Source organism: Strongylocentrotus purpuratus, unplaced genomic scaffold, assembly GCF_000002235.5.
Source record: "Strongylocentrotus purpuratus isolate Spur 01 unplaced genomic scaffold, Spur_5.0 spur5_scaffold_9, whole genome shotgun sequence".
Taxonomy (NCBI): Eukaryota; Metazoa; Echinodermata; class Echinoidea; order Camarodonta; family Strongylocentrotidae; genus Strongylocentrotus; species Strongylocentrotus purpuratus.
In genome coordinates, this window is record NW_022145615.1 from 11,775,101 (window position 1) to 11,791,361 (window position 16,261).

The 16,261-nt window shown below is 37.6% G+C and overlaps 1 protein-coding gene across 2 annotated transcripts in view; it reads left to right on the forward strand.

The window, feature by feature from the left end:
• Positions 1-16,261, forward strand: part of SLC12A2 (solute carrier family 12 (sodium/potassium/chloride transporters), member 2) — a 48,224-nt gene that overhangs the window by 27,422 nt on the left and 4,541 nt on the right. For both annotated transcript variants that reach the window (XM_030976266.1, NM_001113236.1), the window contains 12 exon segments: positions 699-826; positions 5,842-6,045; positions 6,542-6,649; positions 7,104-7,227; positions 8,684-8,785; positions 9,588-9,743; positions 10,489-10,588; positions 11,825-11,936; positions 12,790-12,924; positions 13,523-13,629; positions 14,699-14,823; positions 15,499-15,819. In XM_030976266.1, the coding sequence (XP_030832126.1) occupies positions 699-826; positions 5,842-6,045; positions 6,542-6,649; positions 7,104-7,227; positions 8,684-8,785; positions 9,588-9,743; positions 10,489-10,588; positions 11,825-11,936; positions 12,790-12,924; positions 13,523-13,629; positions 14,699-14,823; positions 15,499-15,819 (1,722 nt within the window).

The following is a 16,261-nucleotide window of genomic DNA, read 5'->3' on the forward strand; positions in this document are numbered from 1 at the left end:
CTGTTCCTCCTTCTTATTCTTCTTCTCCTCTTACTCCTACTGTTCCTCCTTCTTCTCCTTCTCCTCCTTCTTCTCCTCCTCTCTCCTCCTCCTTTTCCTCCTTCTCCTTTTCCTCCTCCCCCTCCTCCCCCTCCTCCTCCTCCTCCTCCTCCTCCTCCTCTTCTCCTCCTCCTCCTCCTTTTCCTCCTCCTCCTCCTCCTCATCCTTTTCCTCCTCCTCCTCCTTCTCCTCCTCCTTCTCCTCCTCATCCACCTCCTCCTCCTCATCCACCTCCTCCTCCTCCTTCCCTCCCCCTCCTTCTCCTCCTTCTCCACCTTCTCCTCCTCCTCCCCTCCCCCTCCTTCTCCTTCTCCTCCTCCTTATACTCCTTCTCCTCTTCCTCCTCCTCCTCCTCCTCCTCCTACTCCCTCTTCCTCCTTCCTGTCGTGCCAATCAATATTGATGTCATGGTAGGTTTCAAACCCTCAACCTCTCTATCGAAAGTCAATTGAATGTAGCACTGTATCACTCTATTACTATTTACCTTTGTGATGGTGGTCATTATGATGGTGATGAAAGTGATGTTGATGATAAAGCACTTGACATTAAAAATGAGTTTTGTGCTTGGATTTAAACATAATTATCACAATACTGCCTCTAGGTATGCATTACAGAAAATGAAAAGCATTCTGTTTCTCTTTCCCTTTTCCCTTGCACAGAGGATGTCTTTGTACAAAATCTGAAGCCAGGCTTCCAGGATGGAGAAACCTTCTTCTCCGTCTTCTCCATCTTCTTCCCAGCAGCCACCGGTATCTTAGCGGGAGCGAACATCTCCGGAGATCTTCATGTAAGTTGTTCTTTGAATATCATCGTTTTTGGCATAAATAAAGAGACTATCCACTCCTTCTTTGTCAAAAGGAGTAATAATTGGAAGAAAATGGAGCTTAGCTTGAAGATGGACTTATTTCCACTTTCCTGACAAAGGCCATAAGGGAGTTGATGCATCCAATCCCTTAGTCCTCTGCCTAGACGGCCTTCCTTTTGCCTTGAACGCAGAAGCAACCGATAAAGATTGGACATATATTGTCACAAGATGGTGTATAGTATATAGAGCACCGAAGCTGTGACATCATGAAAATCTATTTTTAGAATTTCTCAGTTTGAACTTTATTTTCTGAAAGAGCATCAAAAATAATGTGCAAATGGCAAAAACCAATTGAATATGTTAAGTATTGGCTGAGATATGACCATCCGAATGAATAGACTTCAATAGGAAATCACTGTTATTTTGCTCTGGTTCATAACATGGTGGAGGGATGGTTGGTACTCTTACTCATAACTACCCCTCGGAGCAAATGGCAATGGGCAGTTTATTTATTAGATCAAGTCCAAAGTCATTTCCTCCGCCACCTGAGCTTCATCATATGGCTGTCATATCGTTACTCATATATTATGATTGATCTTTTATGAAGTTTTGAGTGCTTGATTTGATACATTCTAGCTGTACACAAAATATTTGTCTAGGATATTGGTACACTTTAAAGGGATTGGGTACCTTTGTCTCCAGATTCTTTAAAAAATCCTGGATTTAGCGTATGCTGCAATCATAATTATAAACCTTTAGGTCAGTCAGGAATCCCATGACTTTTACAAGCCTGTCTGATTATCAAGATATTTATGATTGAAAAAAAAAAAAAATTGGGGGGAAATGAGTATGGTAAAAAGGTCACTCAAAGATTTTTACTTCATGATCATGTTGAAGCGCAACTTTTTTTAAGGCATCAATATTACACCATATCACAGACACTGATAACATGTAGGGCCATGCATCTCAGATTTAACATTGTTAAACAATGCCTTTAAGGTGATTGATACACTTTAATATTACACAAAACATTTCCTTCCTTTGTGATTTTTACCGCTTCACTCCTTATTGCTTTACATTATTAGGAAGATACCCATCCATTGTGTGGAGATATAACTACCGATTGTTTTCATTTTGGGTTAGACCTGCTATCCGGATCATGTAAATGGTTGTCCCTGACCGAGTCTGCTATCCGTGATTACAGACAGAGGAAGCAATAGAGGAAGAGATAGAATTGGGTGGAGATGGAAATTGGGAAACAGGCTATTTATTCAGGCCCATTTCACATTAAAATATTACTATAGTGTATATTCCATTTTCAGTCTTTCATTTTTTAGATACTGCCTTTTTGCTCACAAGCTCAATAGAGGCGGGATGCAGGAAAGAATTTGAATTTCATTGGATGCAATTTTTGTAGTCTTTTTCTCTCCAGACCTCTCTTTAATCTGTTGGGGATTGAATTAATAGTAAAGTATGAACAGGACCTAGGGGAAGAGATTATTTGTCTATCATCATTATGTACTCATTGTTCAGTATAACCATAACATGAAATACAACCTAAGTTTCAGAGAACTTCCAAAATATTAAAGCATATGTTTCGCATGAAATGTGAAACTATTGCCCAATTGATTCCTTCAATTAAAATATCTGTTCCTACTCAGGCAAAGCAGTATAGAGGTTTAATAGTCCTTTTATTCAGTATGTTCTCATTGGTTTGTGTAGATTCAAAGATTTACAGCAACAGAGATTTTTTTTTTTTTTTAGGGGGAGGGGGGGGGGGGGGAATGGGACACTTTAAAAGTTTAAATGATAGGCCTGTGCTCCCTTTTGTCGAGAAGAAGTTTCTGTACCAAGAGATTAGCATTATAGAAATTGGATGTGCGTTGTTGTAATTATGGGAGGTCTTTGATTGGTATAAATGAATCAACGCCTCATATGACCTGCCTGACCTTATGCTTAATTCAAAGAGGTGATGTTGGAATGCGAACAGTCTATTTAATAGGCATCATGTGGTGCAACCAACATTAATGATATCCACAACAAAGAAAATAAGGTGGCGATAGAATGCAAACACAAAGATGTCCTGATTTAAGGGTTCATGTAGAAGGCATCATTAAGTTTAGTTATTTTTTGTTTTGTCTATTCCATAACATTGGTGTTATAATAATAATTTTTAAAAATCTGTAATAATGTGAAAAGGGCCTACCTAATTGAAGGGTTCATTTAGAAGGCACCATTTAAGTATACCGTAGTCCTTTTTCATATTATCCACATAATCCCCAAATGCTCTGTTAATGTAAATAAGGTTTGATTAAATGTGTTGTGACAATGTGAACAGGCGTAATTGAAGGGTTCATATAACAGGCATCGTATGTATGTATGTACAGCCATTTCAGTTATACCCACCACATGAATTTTAATCTCGGGTGGAGCTTTTAGGATAAAGCCTAATTAGAGGTAGTGTTAGAATGTGAAAAGGGCCTGCCTAATTGAAGGGTTCATATTGCATGCACCACATGTATGCATGTATGTATGTATGTATGTACATGTATGTACAGCCATCTGACTTATACCCACATTTTACATGAATGTTAATCTCGGGTGGAGCTTTTAGGATAAGGCCTAATTAGAGGTGGTGTTAGAATGTCGAAAGGGTCTGCCTAATTGAAGGGTTCATTTAGCAGGCACCGTATGTATGTACATGTACATGTACATGTATGTACAGCCATCTGACTTATACCCACAACATGAATGTTAATCCCGGGTGGAGCTTTTAGGGTTCAAAACTTCATTTAGGAGGTGTCATTTGCTAGCAGTATCTACAATATCCAAGAAGTAATTGTAGAATGTGAAGAGAACCTACCTAATTAGTTACAATGTACATGTATAGCCATATCGTTTGTTGTATCCACAACCCAAAATGTTCTTTAGAATGTATACATGGTCCAATCAAGGAGTTGGATAATTGAAGATTTCAGTTTAGAGGCATTATTTTCATGGCATCCACATGATCACTAAAGGAATTTAAGAATTTGAAGAGGGTCTACAGGTATATGTAATTAAAGGGTTCATAAATATTGGGCACCGTTGTAGATCTTTTTCTTTGTATCCACAACACAAAAGGTCATTTTCAATGTGAAGAGGGCCTAATTGAAAGATTAACTTAGGATACATCATTACAACATATGTCTATCCTCTGTCTAGAGATATTCTATCTATATATCCCTGCTCTGTTTATGGTATGCACAGCATACAGAATGTTGGTGTTGAAATATGAACAGTGCCTATTAAGGGTCCATGTAAAAGGCATTGTTAGTTATATCTACAACCCTTAGGGTCATCTTTAGAATATGAACAGGGCCTAACTGAAGGGTCCATGTAAAATGCATCATTAGTTATAGCCATCGTTTGTTGTATTCACAACCCTGAAGGTCATTTTTTTTAGAATATGAACAGGGCCTTCCTAATTGAAGGGTTCACATAGCAGGCATCGTTAGGTGTAGCCATTGTTCGCGGTATGCATGACATGGATGTTTAGATACCGTGTGATAGTTGGCATGACCATGTGTGTGTAATCATTAGGCCTGTTTTCATCAGCTCGAGATTGCCAAATAGCCCGCTATTTCTGATTTGGGAAATAATCCCAAAGCTACAAATTGTGTCCTCATCAGCTCAAGACTTCACCTCGAAACTAGAGCTCGACAAATTAGCTTGAGATATTTTGCTCAGCGTTCTTGCATAGTGCGAGTCTCCGGGCTGGTGAAGTCGCACCGGACAAACAGCGGGATATTTTGCAAACGAGCCCAAGATATCCTGGGATGATTATCTTGACCAAATATCCCGCTAATTGCAAATTCGGGCTGATGAAAACACAAATTAACTGGATAATTTGCGATCGGGATAGTTCAAATAGCGGGATATTTGGCAATCTCGAGCTAATGAAAACAGGCCTCATGTGTGTGTAATCATCCTGATGTGTCTGCCAGGAAACTCCACCACGAATCGTGAAAGTGCAGTGGAAGGAATGATAGGAAAAGGATAATCAGCGATGGTATCCCTGCCATAATATGAAAGATACAATTACCTAATGACCTCTACATGTACATGCTGTGGGGATGTGATATGCGTGATTAATTAAATAATACACCTGACAAAATTTATAAAGGTGAATCATGAGTTTGTGCAGGTGCCTGTTAGGGCTCAGTACTATGCATGTGTTACCATGACAGGTCTCGATCTCATATTTTGTGATTAATAATGTTGTGGTCATAAATATGGGGCCTCCTTTTTTTACGTGTACATGTACATAAAGGGATTTTATTATTCTATTGATGATGGCAACAATTTTTAAACATCCAGTATTTGTTTCTTGCATGTCAATTTTTGAATTCTGAACCGTGTAATCCCTCAGTGTCTTCTTTTGATATTATCTTGGAAAAGTAATTTAATACATGTATACTTTCATGTAGTAGTGAACAATGTATACATAAGAGTGCAATGTACTTTCCAACTTAGCAATTGAGTTTATAGTCATGCCTGTGATGGTATCTGATACCAGGTCGACTGTGTATGTGAATATCTCAGGTGGATTGATTTAAAGTCAATATTTTTGTTTTCTCCACCCTTCTCTTTATTCCTTCTGTCTGTCTGCACCCCCCCCCCCTCCTCTCTCTCTCTCTCTCTCTCTCTCTCTCTCTCTCTTCTTTCCCTCTCTTTTCTCTTCTTTCTTTCTCCCTTTCTCTTTCATCTCCCTATGTTCCTCCGAATTTCTCTTCTCTCTCTTTCCCCCCTTTCCTTTCTCTCTCATTCTCCCTGTTTCTCTGTTTGTCTGTCTCTCTGTCTGTCTCTCTCTCTCTCCTGTGTCTTTCCTTTCTCTCCCTTTCTATTTCACCTCCATCATTCTTGCTCTCCCTCCATCCATCCCTTACTCTCTCTATCTCCCTCACTCCCTCCCCCTCTCTCTTGCTCTCTCTCTGCATCACCTGACCAACCCACAGGATGCCCAGAAGGCCATCCCCAAGGGGACCCTGTGGGCCATCCTGATCTCCACCGTCATCTACGTGGGTCTCTCCTGGCTCATAGGAGGCTGCATGATCAGGGAGGCCACAGGGAGCATCGTCGACGTGATAGCCGGGAACGTCACCACGGCATGTCTCAATGGGACCTTGGAGTGTGAATATGGGCTCGTCAATGACCTGGCTGTAAGTGGACTCCAGTGATCACATTCTGAATGTATGATACAGCCGAACCTGTCTATAGCGACCGCCCAAGGGAAACACAAAGAGTGGTCTTTGTAGACAGGTGCCTTTGGTACATGTTTCAATGAGAAACCATTTTCAAGGGAAACATAAAATGTGGTCTTTGTAGACAGGTGGTCACTAAACCAGGTTTGACTGTATTTTCCCTTTTAGTAACAATATATATTAATATAAATATTTGTAATCAATATTGGCTGTAGATCTGGCAGTCATTATCAAAGGACAGTGCATGACATGAAATAAAAACAACTTCAAAAATTCATAATTTTCTGATTTTTAATTGGATGTTGCTCATTAATCGGATATTGCTCAGACTTTCATAAATTTGTGTCTATCATTTTTCTGCTTTTATTAAAAACAAAGATTAATTCGGGTGGACTTCCCCTGTAAAGGTTGATGGATTATCTAATCCTTATCTCATCCCTTTATCCCACTCCAGGCAGCCAAGGTCATCTCTGGATGGGTGCCGTTGGTTCTGGCTGGAATCTTTGCTGCATCTCTCTCCTCGGCTCTGGCCAGCTTGGTCAGTGCACCAAAGGTGTTCCAGGTAAGAAGGCATTGCTTTTAAAAGTCTAATTCATATCTTCAGATTATCTTTTAAAGGCAAAGTTTAATAATGTTAAATCTGAGATGCATGGCCCTACATGTTATCAGTTTCTGTAATATGGTGTAATATTGAAGCCCTAATAAAAACTGCGCTTCAAAATTATCATGAAGTGCCTCAAAAAATAAAAATCTTTGAGTCACATGTTTTACCATAATCATTTTCCCCAATAGACTGTAGTGTTATAAAAATGAAATTTCGATTTCCAATCATAAATATCTTGATAATCAAACCGGCGATCGGCTTGTAAAAGTCATGGGATTCCTGAATGACCTAAAGGTTTATAATTATCATTGCAGCATGAGTTAAATCCAGGCTTTTGTTTTAGAATCTGAGGCAATGTTACCGAGTCACTTTAAGTCTGTATGGACATTACTTTGTTTTACTTTTGACACAGGCTGTGTGCAAGGACAAGATCTTCCCTAAGATTGAATACTTTGCTCATGGTGTAGGAGCGGGTGATGAACCCAAGAGGGCATATGTTCTCACCTTCTTCATCGCTGCGGCATTCATTGCTATAGGTGAGTTGAGAGATACAGGGGTCATTCCATAAAGTTGGGGCAAAAAATATGACGGTGTCCATGTAACATAAAGTATGAGATCTTCTACTACACATGGAAGATTTATTTATTTCTGATATTTATACAGGGTGGCACATATCACCAATTTTGTGGTTTTCCATGAGGCCCTGTTTAGTTATAATAAAAAACAAATAATAGCATCAAAAGCAAAATAGATAAATACACAAGCATATAAACAGGTAAAATACAAATTAATTGGTATCCCCATTAAATAACTGATCATTCACGAATCATCCTTGATCATTTACAAGAAATAGGTGAATAGAATTTTATCCAATTTATCCAATAGAAATTAAATCCAATTTTTAAAAACGTTCATTTAATAACCTGATAATCTTAACGCACAGAATGAAATTATCTGTTGAAGATTTGTATGCAATGGATATATCTATAGTAGTGCCCTGCCAGAATCGTTCCTGTTTCAGTTGCTTTTTTTCAAAATATTTGCTTAATACACATTTCTCTTTTTACCAGCGTTACATGGACACCATATTCATATAACATTACATAAACTTTGGGTCAATAATATTGATTCACCATAAAGCTTGAGTACTTCTGAAGATAGTTGGCAATGCTTTTTATCCAAAACTCAATTTGAGCAAACATTGTTACAGTTGATAGGAGACATAGTTTCTCACTTCTGGTATGTCACAAAAACTGCCCCAACTTTCTGGACGGACCCAGAGAAAAAAACAAAATCTCATTCTTTCTTTTCCATGGCTTGTGTGGATGCAAAACTAGGTCCTATTTTTGCTTTGAGGGTAGACATTTGTTAATGCTCATTACAATTATCTATTCCATGTGTACTCAAAGGATTATTCAGATACCATATTATTTGTATCTTGAAAATTTAGTTTGTTGTGTCTTTCTTTCTTTATCTCTTTATTTCTTTGATTTGTACCGGAGTGTTGGCTCAGTCAGTAGAGCGTCCGCCTCACAACCGGGAGGTCGTGGGTTCGAACCCCGGCCGCGTCATACCAAAAGACGTTAAAAGATGGGAGTTGTTGCTACCTTGTTTGGCGTTCAACAATAAGGGATAGAGCAACGTCGATCTGGCGCTGCTCAGTGGCTGCCGGGCTCACGATCAATTGGGCAAAAAGAATTTCCGTTTCGGTTTAATAAAATTTGGAGTGGACTATTAGGCTATTATTATTATTATTATTATTATTATTTCTGTAATTCTGTGAGACTTGATATTCTGCTGTTACAGGAACTCAAGATTATCTATTAAAATTAGGCATGTTGTAAACATTGTTTTCTTTAATGAATATGGAAAGTTATTGTATGCAGCATATTTGACTGTGATGCAGTCATAAAGTATAGTACAGAGAAAAGGGCACCTGCCTAGAGATTGGACATTGAATAACTTTGTTTTCTTCTTTTATTTCCACTACAGGTGATCTGAACACGATTGCTCCTCTCATCTCAAACTTTTTCTTGGCTTCCTATGCTCTCATCAACTTCTCTTGCTTTTCTGCATCCCTAGCAAAGTCACCAGGTAAGTTCATATTATGTACATAAGATGATAGCCCACATTGTAACCCGGTGTCTGAAGCCCACGCACGCCAGCTATCCCCCACTCCTGGCGACGGATAATCAAACTGTTCGAAACGTCGAGCCACTCCTACTACCCATCCTCTCCAACCGGCACTATAGTTCTCTTTAGAACTATAATAATAAGCTCAAGAAAGATTAAGAAACGGTCCTTTTCATGACTACACACACACTCAAGAAAGAAAGATTACAGACAGTCCTTTTCAGGACTCCCCAATCCCTCCCCCCCCCCCCTTTCTGACATGGTGCTACCGTAAGGCTACTGTATATCTACTTCACCATGCAAGCCGATACTTATAAGCAGCATCAAACAACAGTTTGTTTTAGATTTTGTTTGTTTGTTATTGTGTGAATATTTTCTATCTATACAGGGGGGGGGGGGGGGTGTTTCATAAAGCTGTGCATAAAGTTAAGAATGACTTTACAAATGATTTGAATATGAAGAGCCAAATGGGATGCCCCAATTTTTTCCTGGCATTGTAATAAAGTGTTACTGTATTTCCCATAATCTCAATTAAATTGTAGCCAAAAATACACAATGTTTTGTTAATAATGAAAAGGTTAAATCTACATCTGCATATTTCAACTTTAGCTTATGCAATTAAAAGGAAATAGAGATTCCCATTTTAGCTGTTCATATTCAAGTCATTCGTAAAGTTGTGCATAACTTTACGCACAGCTTTATGAAACACCCCCCTGGTTTGTATTCTTGTCAATGTTATTTATCCTTCCCCTTCCCAACATAGGCTGGAGACCTGCCTTTAAGTATTACAACATGTGGGTAGCCCTTGTGGCCTCGGTCATCTGCGTAGGAGTCATGTTCCTCATCAACTGGTGGGCAGCTCTTCTCACCATCGCCATCATCTCCGGTCTCTACATGTACGTCCACAGCACAAAACCAGGTACGTGGGACTGTAATAATAATAAAATGAAATAATAACATTGAGTTCTTGTATAGCACTGATATCTGTCAGACTTGACACTCCTGGCGCTCCCGATTATTACCCTGGCTTTAGCATGGCTGCCATTACGGCGCTCTAGCATTTCAAGGAATTGATCCCTGCCAGGTTCTGTAACCAAGCAAAATGCGACCCATTGAGAATGGAAACCTGCACCAGACCAACTTTAAAGAAGCGCTACTCAACACGAGTCCAAAATTCTAATGCGAGCCCTACATACTTGATTGTCTTTGGTTAAAATTAAACTTACCTTCGATGTTTGGAGTTGCGTTTAATGACAACTCTGTTTGCAAGCAGCCCTGACTAACAAGAGAAATTATTCAATAGAATTACCTGTTACAGTTAAACAGGGTTTTCATGTAGCCACCACCTATAAAGAAGAACCAGTATGATGAAACTCTGTTGTCATAATAAAATGATCAAGGAATGAAAAGGAACGTGATTATAATCGTGATGTGCATAATTTATGCGTAACGCATGTTTTTAGAATTCATGGCATTGCAAGTGTGAAACAAATGTAGGATTTATCTTCTAGCAGAATAGTTTTCTTTTATGGATTGTTTTTTTAAAGAGACGATATTCGCAATTTATGAAAATTACAATGTACATGTACATGTACTTGGCTACCCTGCCCACTTCATATTAAAGGTAAACATCTCTTTATATCTTTGTTCATGTTTTGTAACAGAGGTAAATTGGGGAGACTCCAACCAAGCATTCTTGTACAAGAGAGCAATCCAGACAACTATCAAGCTAGGCAACGTACCAGAGCATGTCAAGACATTCAGGTAGGTCAAAGGTCATGCCCTGTTCATACTCTAATATTTAGCTTGCTTCTCAAATAGTTATCATCATTATCAGGTTCATGTTAGCTACTAATGTGTACAAAATATGAAGAAAAACTGTTCGAAAATTAGAAACTGCAAAATATTCTGAATTCTGACACCTCCAAGAAGCCGAAATTGTCATTGAACCATGAATTAACTTTTTAACAGTAAAAATTCAGTTGTATTTGAGGATCTTTTTATGTCGATAAACATACATGTACAAAGATTCCAGGATATGTTTCAATGATTGCTGAGTAAAAGATACCAAAATTCTGGCATAATGCCTTTTGGTTGAATATTTTATCATTGCAGCTCATCGTCATTACACATACATATTTTTTGCACTGTAGCCATCTGTTTATGAGAAGAAGTACAGTAGTTTATCATGGAAGACCCTAAAACTTTAAAGTGACTCGGTAACATTGTTGAAGGTTGATGAAAAAAATTGCTTAATTTTTGTATAAAATGTTACTTACTATATTCCTTGTACTATACTAACCCTCTGACATGCAAAAAATCCTGAACAAATTCTCAAACCACAAAGATATCTATGGTTTTCTTTGAAGGCGTCGATGTGAGGCACCCTCTAACAGTGATTAACAATAAATTCTCCCAACCATTTTTGAATTTTCCCAACTGTTTTTACAATGATAAAAATACATAAAACAGGCTATAAAAATCTGTCAACACTTAACTAGCTGGAATGGAATGTAGAGCCATTTTATTGCTTTATGACGATTTACATTCACCTAAAATGTAATTAAATTGTCCTTGTCTTTATGCTGAACAGGCTTTGACAAGTAGCAGAATAGAAGTAGAATAATATAGTTGGGAGATTTAAGGAATCGATAAGATCAGTTTTTCCCAATTTGTACCATGAATAATGATCCGTTTTCACTCAAATTTTCAGATTATCTTTAATTGTACATCTAGCATTGAAGTCACTACCTTAGCACCACTATCTCTCATCTGAACAATGTTACAAAGTCCCTTTAAGTGCTAAAGTAGTACATGGAATTATACAAGTAATTTGAGGTTAGGTGTTGGATGGATTATTACGCTCATGTGTTGTGCTAACACACTTTCAGATCTCTTTCCCTCTGATTGTTCTGCACCCACTTTGTATGAAGGTTAATTCTCTTCAATCAAGGCCATATCAATACTGATTATTGTTTGAATTATTATTACTTGTTACAGACCTCAAATCTTACTTCTGACTGGGCCCCCTAACTGCCGTCCAGCCATGCTTCATCTATGTTCACATATCACCAAAAATACCAGCTTGCTACTGTGTGGAAACGTTATTATAGTAAGTTCGACAGCTAAAATGACTTCACTCTTGTCTGGCTCCATGTCAATTTTTTTTGCTAGTACAGGAGGTATCTTTATGTACTTTAATAACTAATGTTTTTGTATGTATGTTTGTTTGTTTGTTTGTTTGTTTGTTTTTGTCATTGTTGTGTTTGTTTTTATTTTTAAAGAAAGTTTGCTTGATAAAGTTTAACATGTGTATCATAATATTTGGTGGATAGCCCTGATTAGTCTTTAGTGTACTGTCTACACAGCTTTATCCCTCCATATTTAACATCTGAATCTGTTCTGTTCCTCGTCCTTTTCCTGGTCCTGATCCTCGAAATTGGGATGTTATTGACCAATATTTAGAAAAGGTTAGCATTGGGGGAATGATTTTGTTTTACATCTATTCTGTCCTTCTAATTGATTCAATGCTTTCTGGATATTGAAAATGAGCTGAAGCTTAAGATTTGTAATTTAAATTTTCATAGTTGGTATTAAACAATGAGAGCTGTCATAGAAATATTATTATCAGTAGATGTATTCGATTAACATTCAGTATGATGAGATTTTTAGGTTCATAAAACTTGTGTACAGATATCTTGTTTCCATGTATTATTAATGTGTTTTGATATCTCAAAAAGCCTGTGGAATGGGGATGGGTATGAACCAACTATACAGGAGTCGGAATTCAGTGCTGGAATTATTCAAATTACAAGTATGTACATTTATAGGTGAAGATATAGTGAATTTTCTTTTTCTTTAATAAAATGATTTTTAGATGATTTTATCTTCAGAGATATGGTGAATCGCCAAAGTTTCTTCTTTGACTTATTTATCATGTTTGTATTTTCCCTCTCCTTTTTTAGGGTGAACAACCAGAGGTTTTCAGACAACTCAGAACAACAGAATATGAGCAATGGCTAAACTACAAGAAACTCAAGGCTTTCCTTGCCTTCACTACAGCACCAACACTCAGGAAAGGAGCACAACAACTCATGCAGGTACCTCTCTCTTTTACTCTCTCATATTTACACACACTCTCTCTCTCTCTCTCTCTCTCTCTCTCTCTCTCTCTCTCTCTCCCTCCTTCTCTTACTCTTTCTCTATCTCTCCCCCTCAATCTCTTTCTTCCTCTGTCTCTGTTTCTCTCTCTCCCCCTCTCTCTCCCCCTTCATCTCTCTCTCTTCCTCTCTCTCTCTTCTCTGTATTTTCTTTATTTTACAGGACTCTTTCATTCTCTATCTATCTCTGTCTCTTAATATTGTTCGTACTGTCCATTTGTACTCTTTGTAGTCGTCTTTATCCTCCTTCTCTCTCTCTCTCTTTCTCTCACTTCTTCCATACTCTCTCTCTCTCTCTCTCTCTCTCTCTCTCTCTCTCTCTCTCTCTCTCTCTCTCATTGATCTCTCTTTTGTCACTTCCACTATGTTTTTGTCTCTGCCAATCTCTGTTTCCCTCTCATTCTCTCCTATATTCAGGAAGCTTTGGGTTTTTACCCTTCCTACACTGTGATATTATCTTGCCCTTATCTTCAACAATACATCTTTTCTAATTCTCTCTATTTAAAGTGATTTCATTTGATCTGTTTTTATCTTGTAGCTTGGAGGATTGGGTAAGATCCGTCCTAACACCATGTTTATGGGATTCAAGAGAAACTGGAGTGCCTGCAAACCTGAAGACCTCTTAGATTACGTTGGCATCATACAGTAAGTTTCCAAAGTCTTGTCTCCTCCTTAAAGAGAAAGTTGTGTTCTGGGAAGAGATGAAAAATAATTTGTGAGCGTTATCATTCATTATTATGCAAGTGTGGAAGAACATCAGATAAGACATGTTCCCTGAAAAGCATGGCTCTTCAAATGCCTTCATATTCTAAATATGTCATGTAACATCGTAAAAATCCAGGGTAGTATTTTTACGCCACATGTTTGTGTAGTCCCATATACATCTTTCTGTGTACAGTGTTTGTTACTTTACCAAGACTTGGACAAATTTCTTATCATTTTGATGATTCCAGAACCTTGCAATACACACAAATTCTTATATGCTAGATGATCAACCTTTTCTGGTCATTTCCACACCGTTTCTTTCACAATGCAATGGCATGACCAGAACTCAACTTCATCTTTAAACTGGCAATTAGCCTTTTTCCCATCAGTTTTGCTTCCTTGTAAACTGAGTTTCTTATTTCCCTCGTAGAATCTTGTGACAAAATACAGTGTATATTAAATCTATATTTATTAATAGAGATTGCATAATGATACTAAAAAGAATATGACTTTTTGTAATTGCAAATAGTGATTTTACTTACATTTTCTGTCACCAACATAAAGAATTTTAAGGCTTATCTGTACTAGTTTATAGGAGGGATTAAACCACCCTGTAAGGTCACTAAACAGGTGGTTATCTCATCAACTCAGCTCTCAATTAACATAAGAAAAAGAGGATCATGGGGGACCAATGGTCATCGAATAGGCATTGTTTTCTATGTAGAGGGAGCAAGTAGCTACAGTGTGGCTTTAACAGTCATGTATCTGTAAAATGATTTGATTTCTTAACATGTACATGTTGTATTTTAGAGAAAGATTCAATTTCTAGGGATTCTCACACTTTTTTTTTACACATGGATTATGTGTAATTCACAGCATTCTTTATTATAAAACAACAATACAGTAAGGTTACTCAAAAGAATATGTATCTATAACGTTTTATGGGAGTGTCTGTAGTACATGTACATTTGTTCTATTTATGATGTAACTGTCTTTGTTTATCTTCCAGCGATGCCTTTGATCTACAGCTGGGTGTGTGTATCCTGAGGTTGCAAGAGGGTTCTGATGTATCAGCAGCTTTAGACTTTGAGAAGGAGGAGCCTTATAACCAGAAGGAAGATCTTCAGCCGGAAAGTATATATAGTCTTCTTTTCCATGGCCTGGGGACATCTGTTTTGTATTCAATTTATTTTCATTGTCTTTTGTCAATTTTTTTTCTCAAATTTCTTCTTTTACCTCATCTGTTTTCTCTTTCTTCTATCTATCCTTTTTTTAAAGTATTTTTTTAAACTTCTGCTTCTTCTTCTTCTTCTCTCTTTCCCTTCTTCCTCTTTTCTTTTACTTTTTTTTCTTCTTCTTCTCCTTCTTTTTCTTCTTCTTTTGCTTCTTTTTCTTCTTCATTTTTGTCTTCTTTTTTTTTTTTCCCTCTTTTTCTTTTTTTCCTCTTTTTCTCTTTTTCTCTTTTTCTTCTTTTCCATTCTTTTCCTTCCTTTTCTTCTTCTCCCTTTTTTTTCTTTCTTGTCCTTCTTCTATTTTTCTTCTTCTTCTTCTTTTCTCTTCCCTGGTGATATTTCTGACATAGCAGAGACTGGTTTGTTCAAATTTCCATTAAAAAAGAGAAAGTATCATTTGAATGTGGGCAGCTGTTAAATTAATAATCAAGCGATTATCAGGGAAGAAATAGTCCATGATATGAAAACATTTTCATGTATTATTTGTCAAGGCTAACAGAATACAAGCCTCCCACTCCCTTGTTAAGTTTCCAAGAGGGAGATGCCATTTTTATGCTTCTTCATTCCACCCCATCAGATGAGAAAGCATGCAACAGCATTACCACGCCAACCATCACGATCACGGGAACTACGCAAAAGGACAATGCGATGAAAGACAATATAGATGAAGAAGACGAAGAGGAAGAGGAGGAGGAGAAAGAGAAGGAGAATGCCAAGGAATCCACAGCGTTGGTCCATAACTCGGACAATCAGACAAACAATCAATCACGCCCTCTATTGACCAGCGAGAAGCTGGTACGCAACATGCCGATCGGCTCCGTCATCAAGACCACACAGAAGTTCCAGGGCAAACAGCCCAAGGGAACTATCGACGTCTGGTGGCTGTTTGATGATGGAGGTAAGTAGATCAAAATTGGGTCTCTTTCACACATCATCTGACAGCATTAAGGGTTTGAACTCTGCATAATTCTGTACATTAAGATAAGGCCTTTCTGGCTGCTCTCAGTAGACAATATGAAGATGGACTATTAAAATTTTCAGTTGCTGATTCCAAGATGACTTTGTAAACTGCAAAATTTTGCCTCTGCAGTTATAGTGCTTGTAAACTGCTCATGGCAACAATTTTTTAAGAAGATGGTTTATTACTTTTTTACTTGGTTGGTGTTAAGGTTTAAGAATATTTTTTTTTTTTATCATATCCGTACTACACTTGCTTTGATTTTGAAGCTATTCTTAAAGTTGGAAGGATAACAAAATATTAAGATGTCTGAAGTCCATGGTTAAACTATTTATAGTAGTGCCATTTATCATTGATTTTTAATGATAGCAACCTACATAGA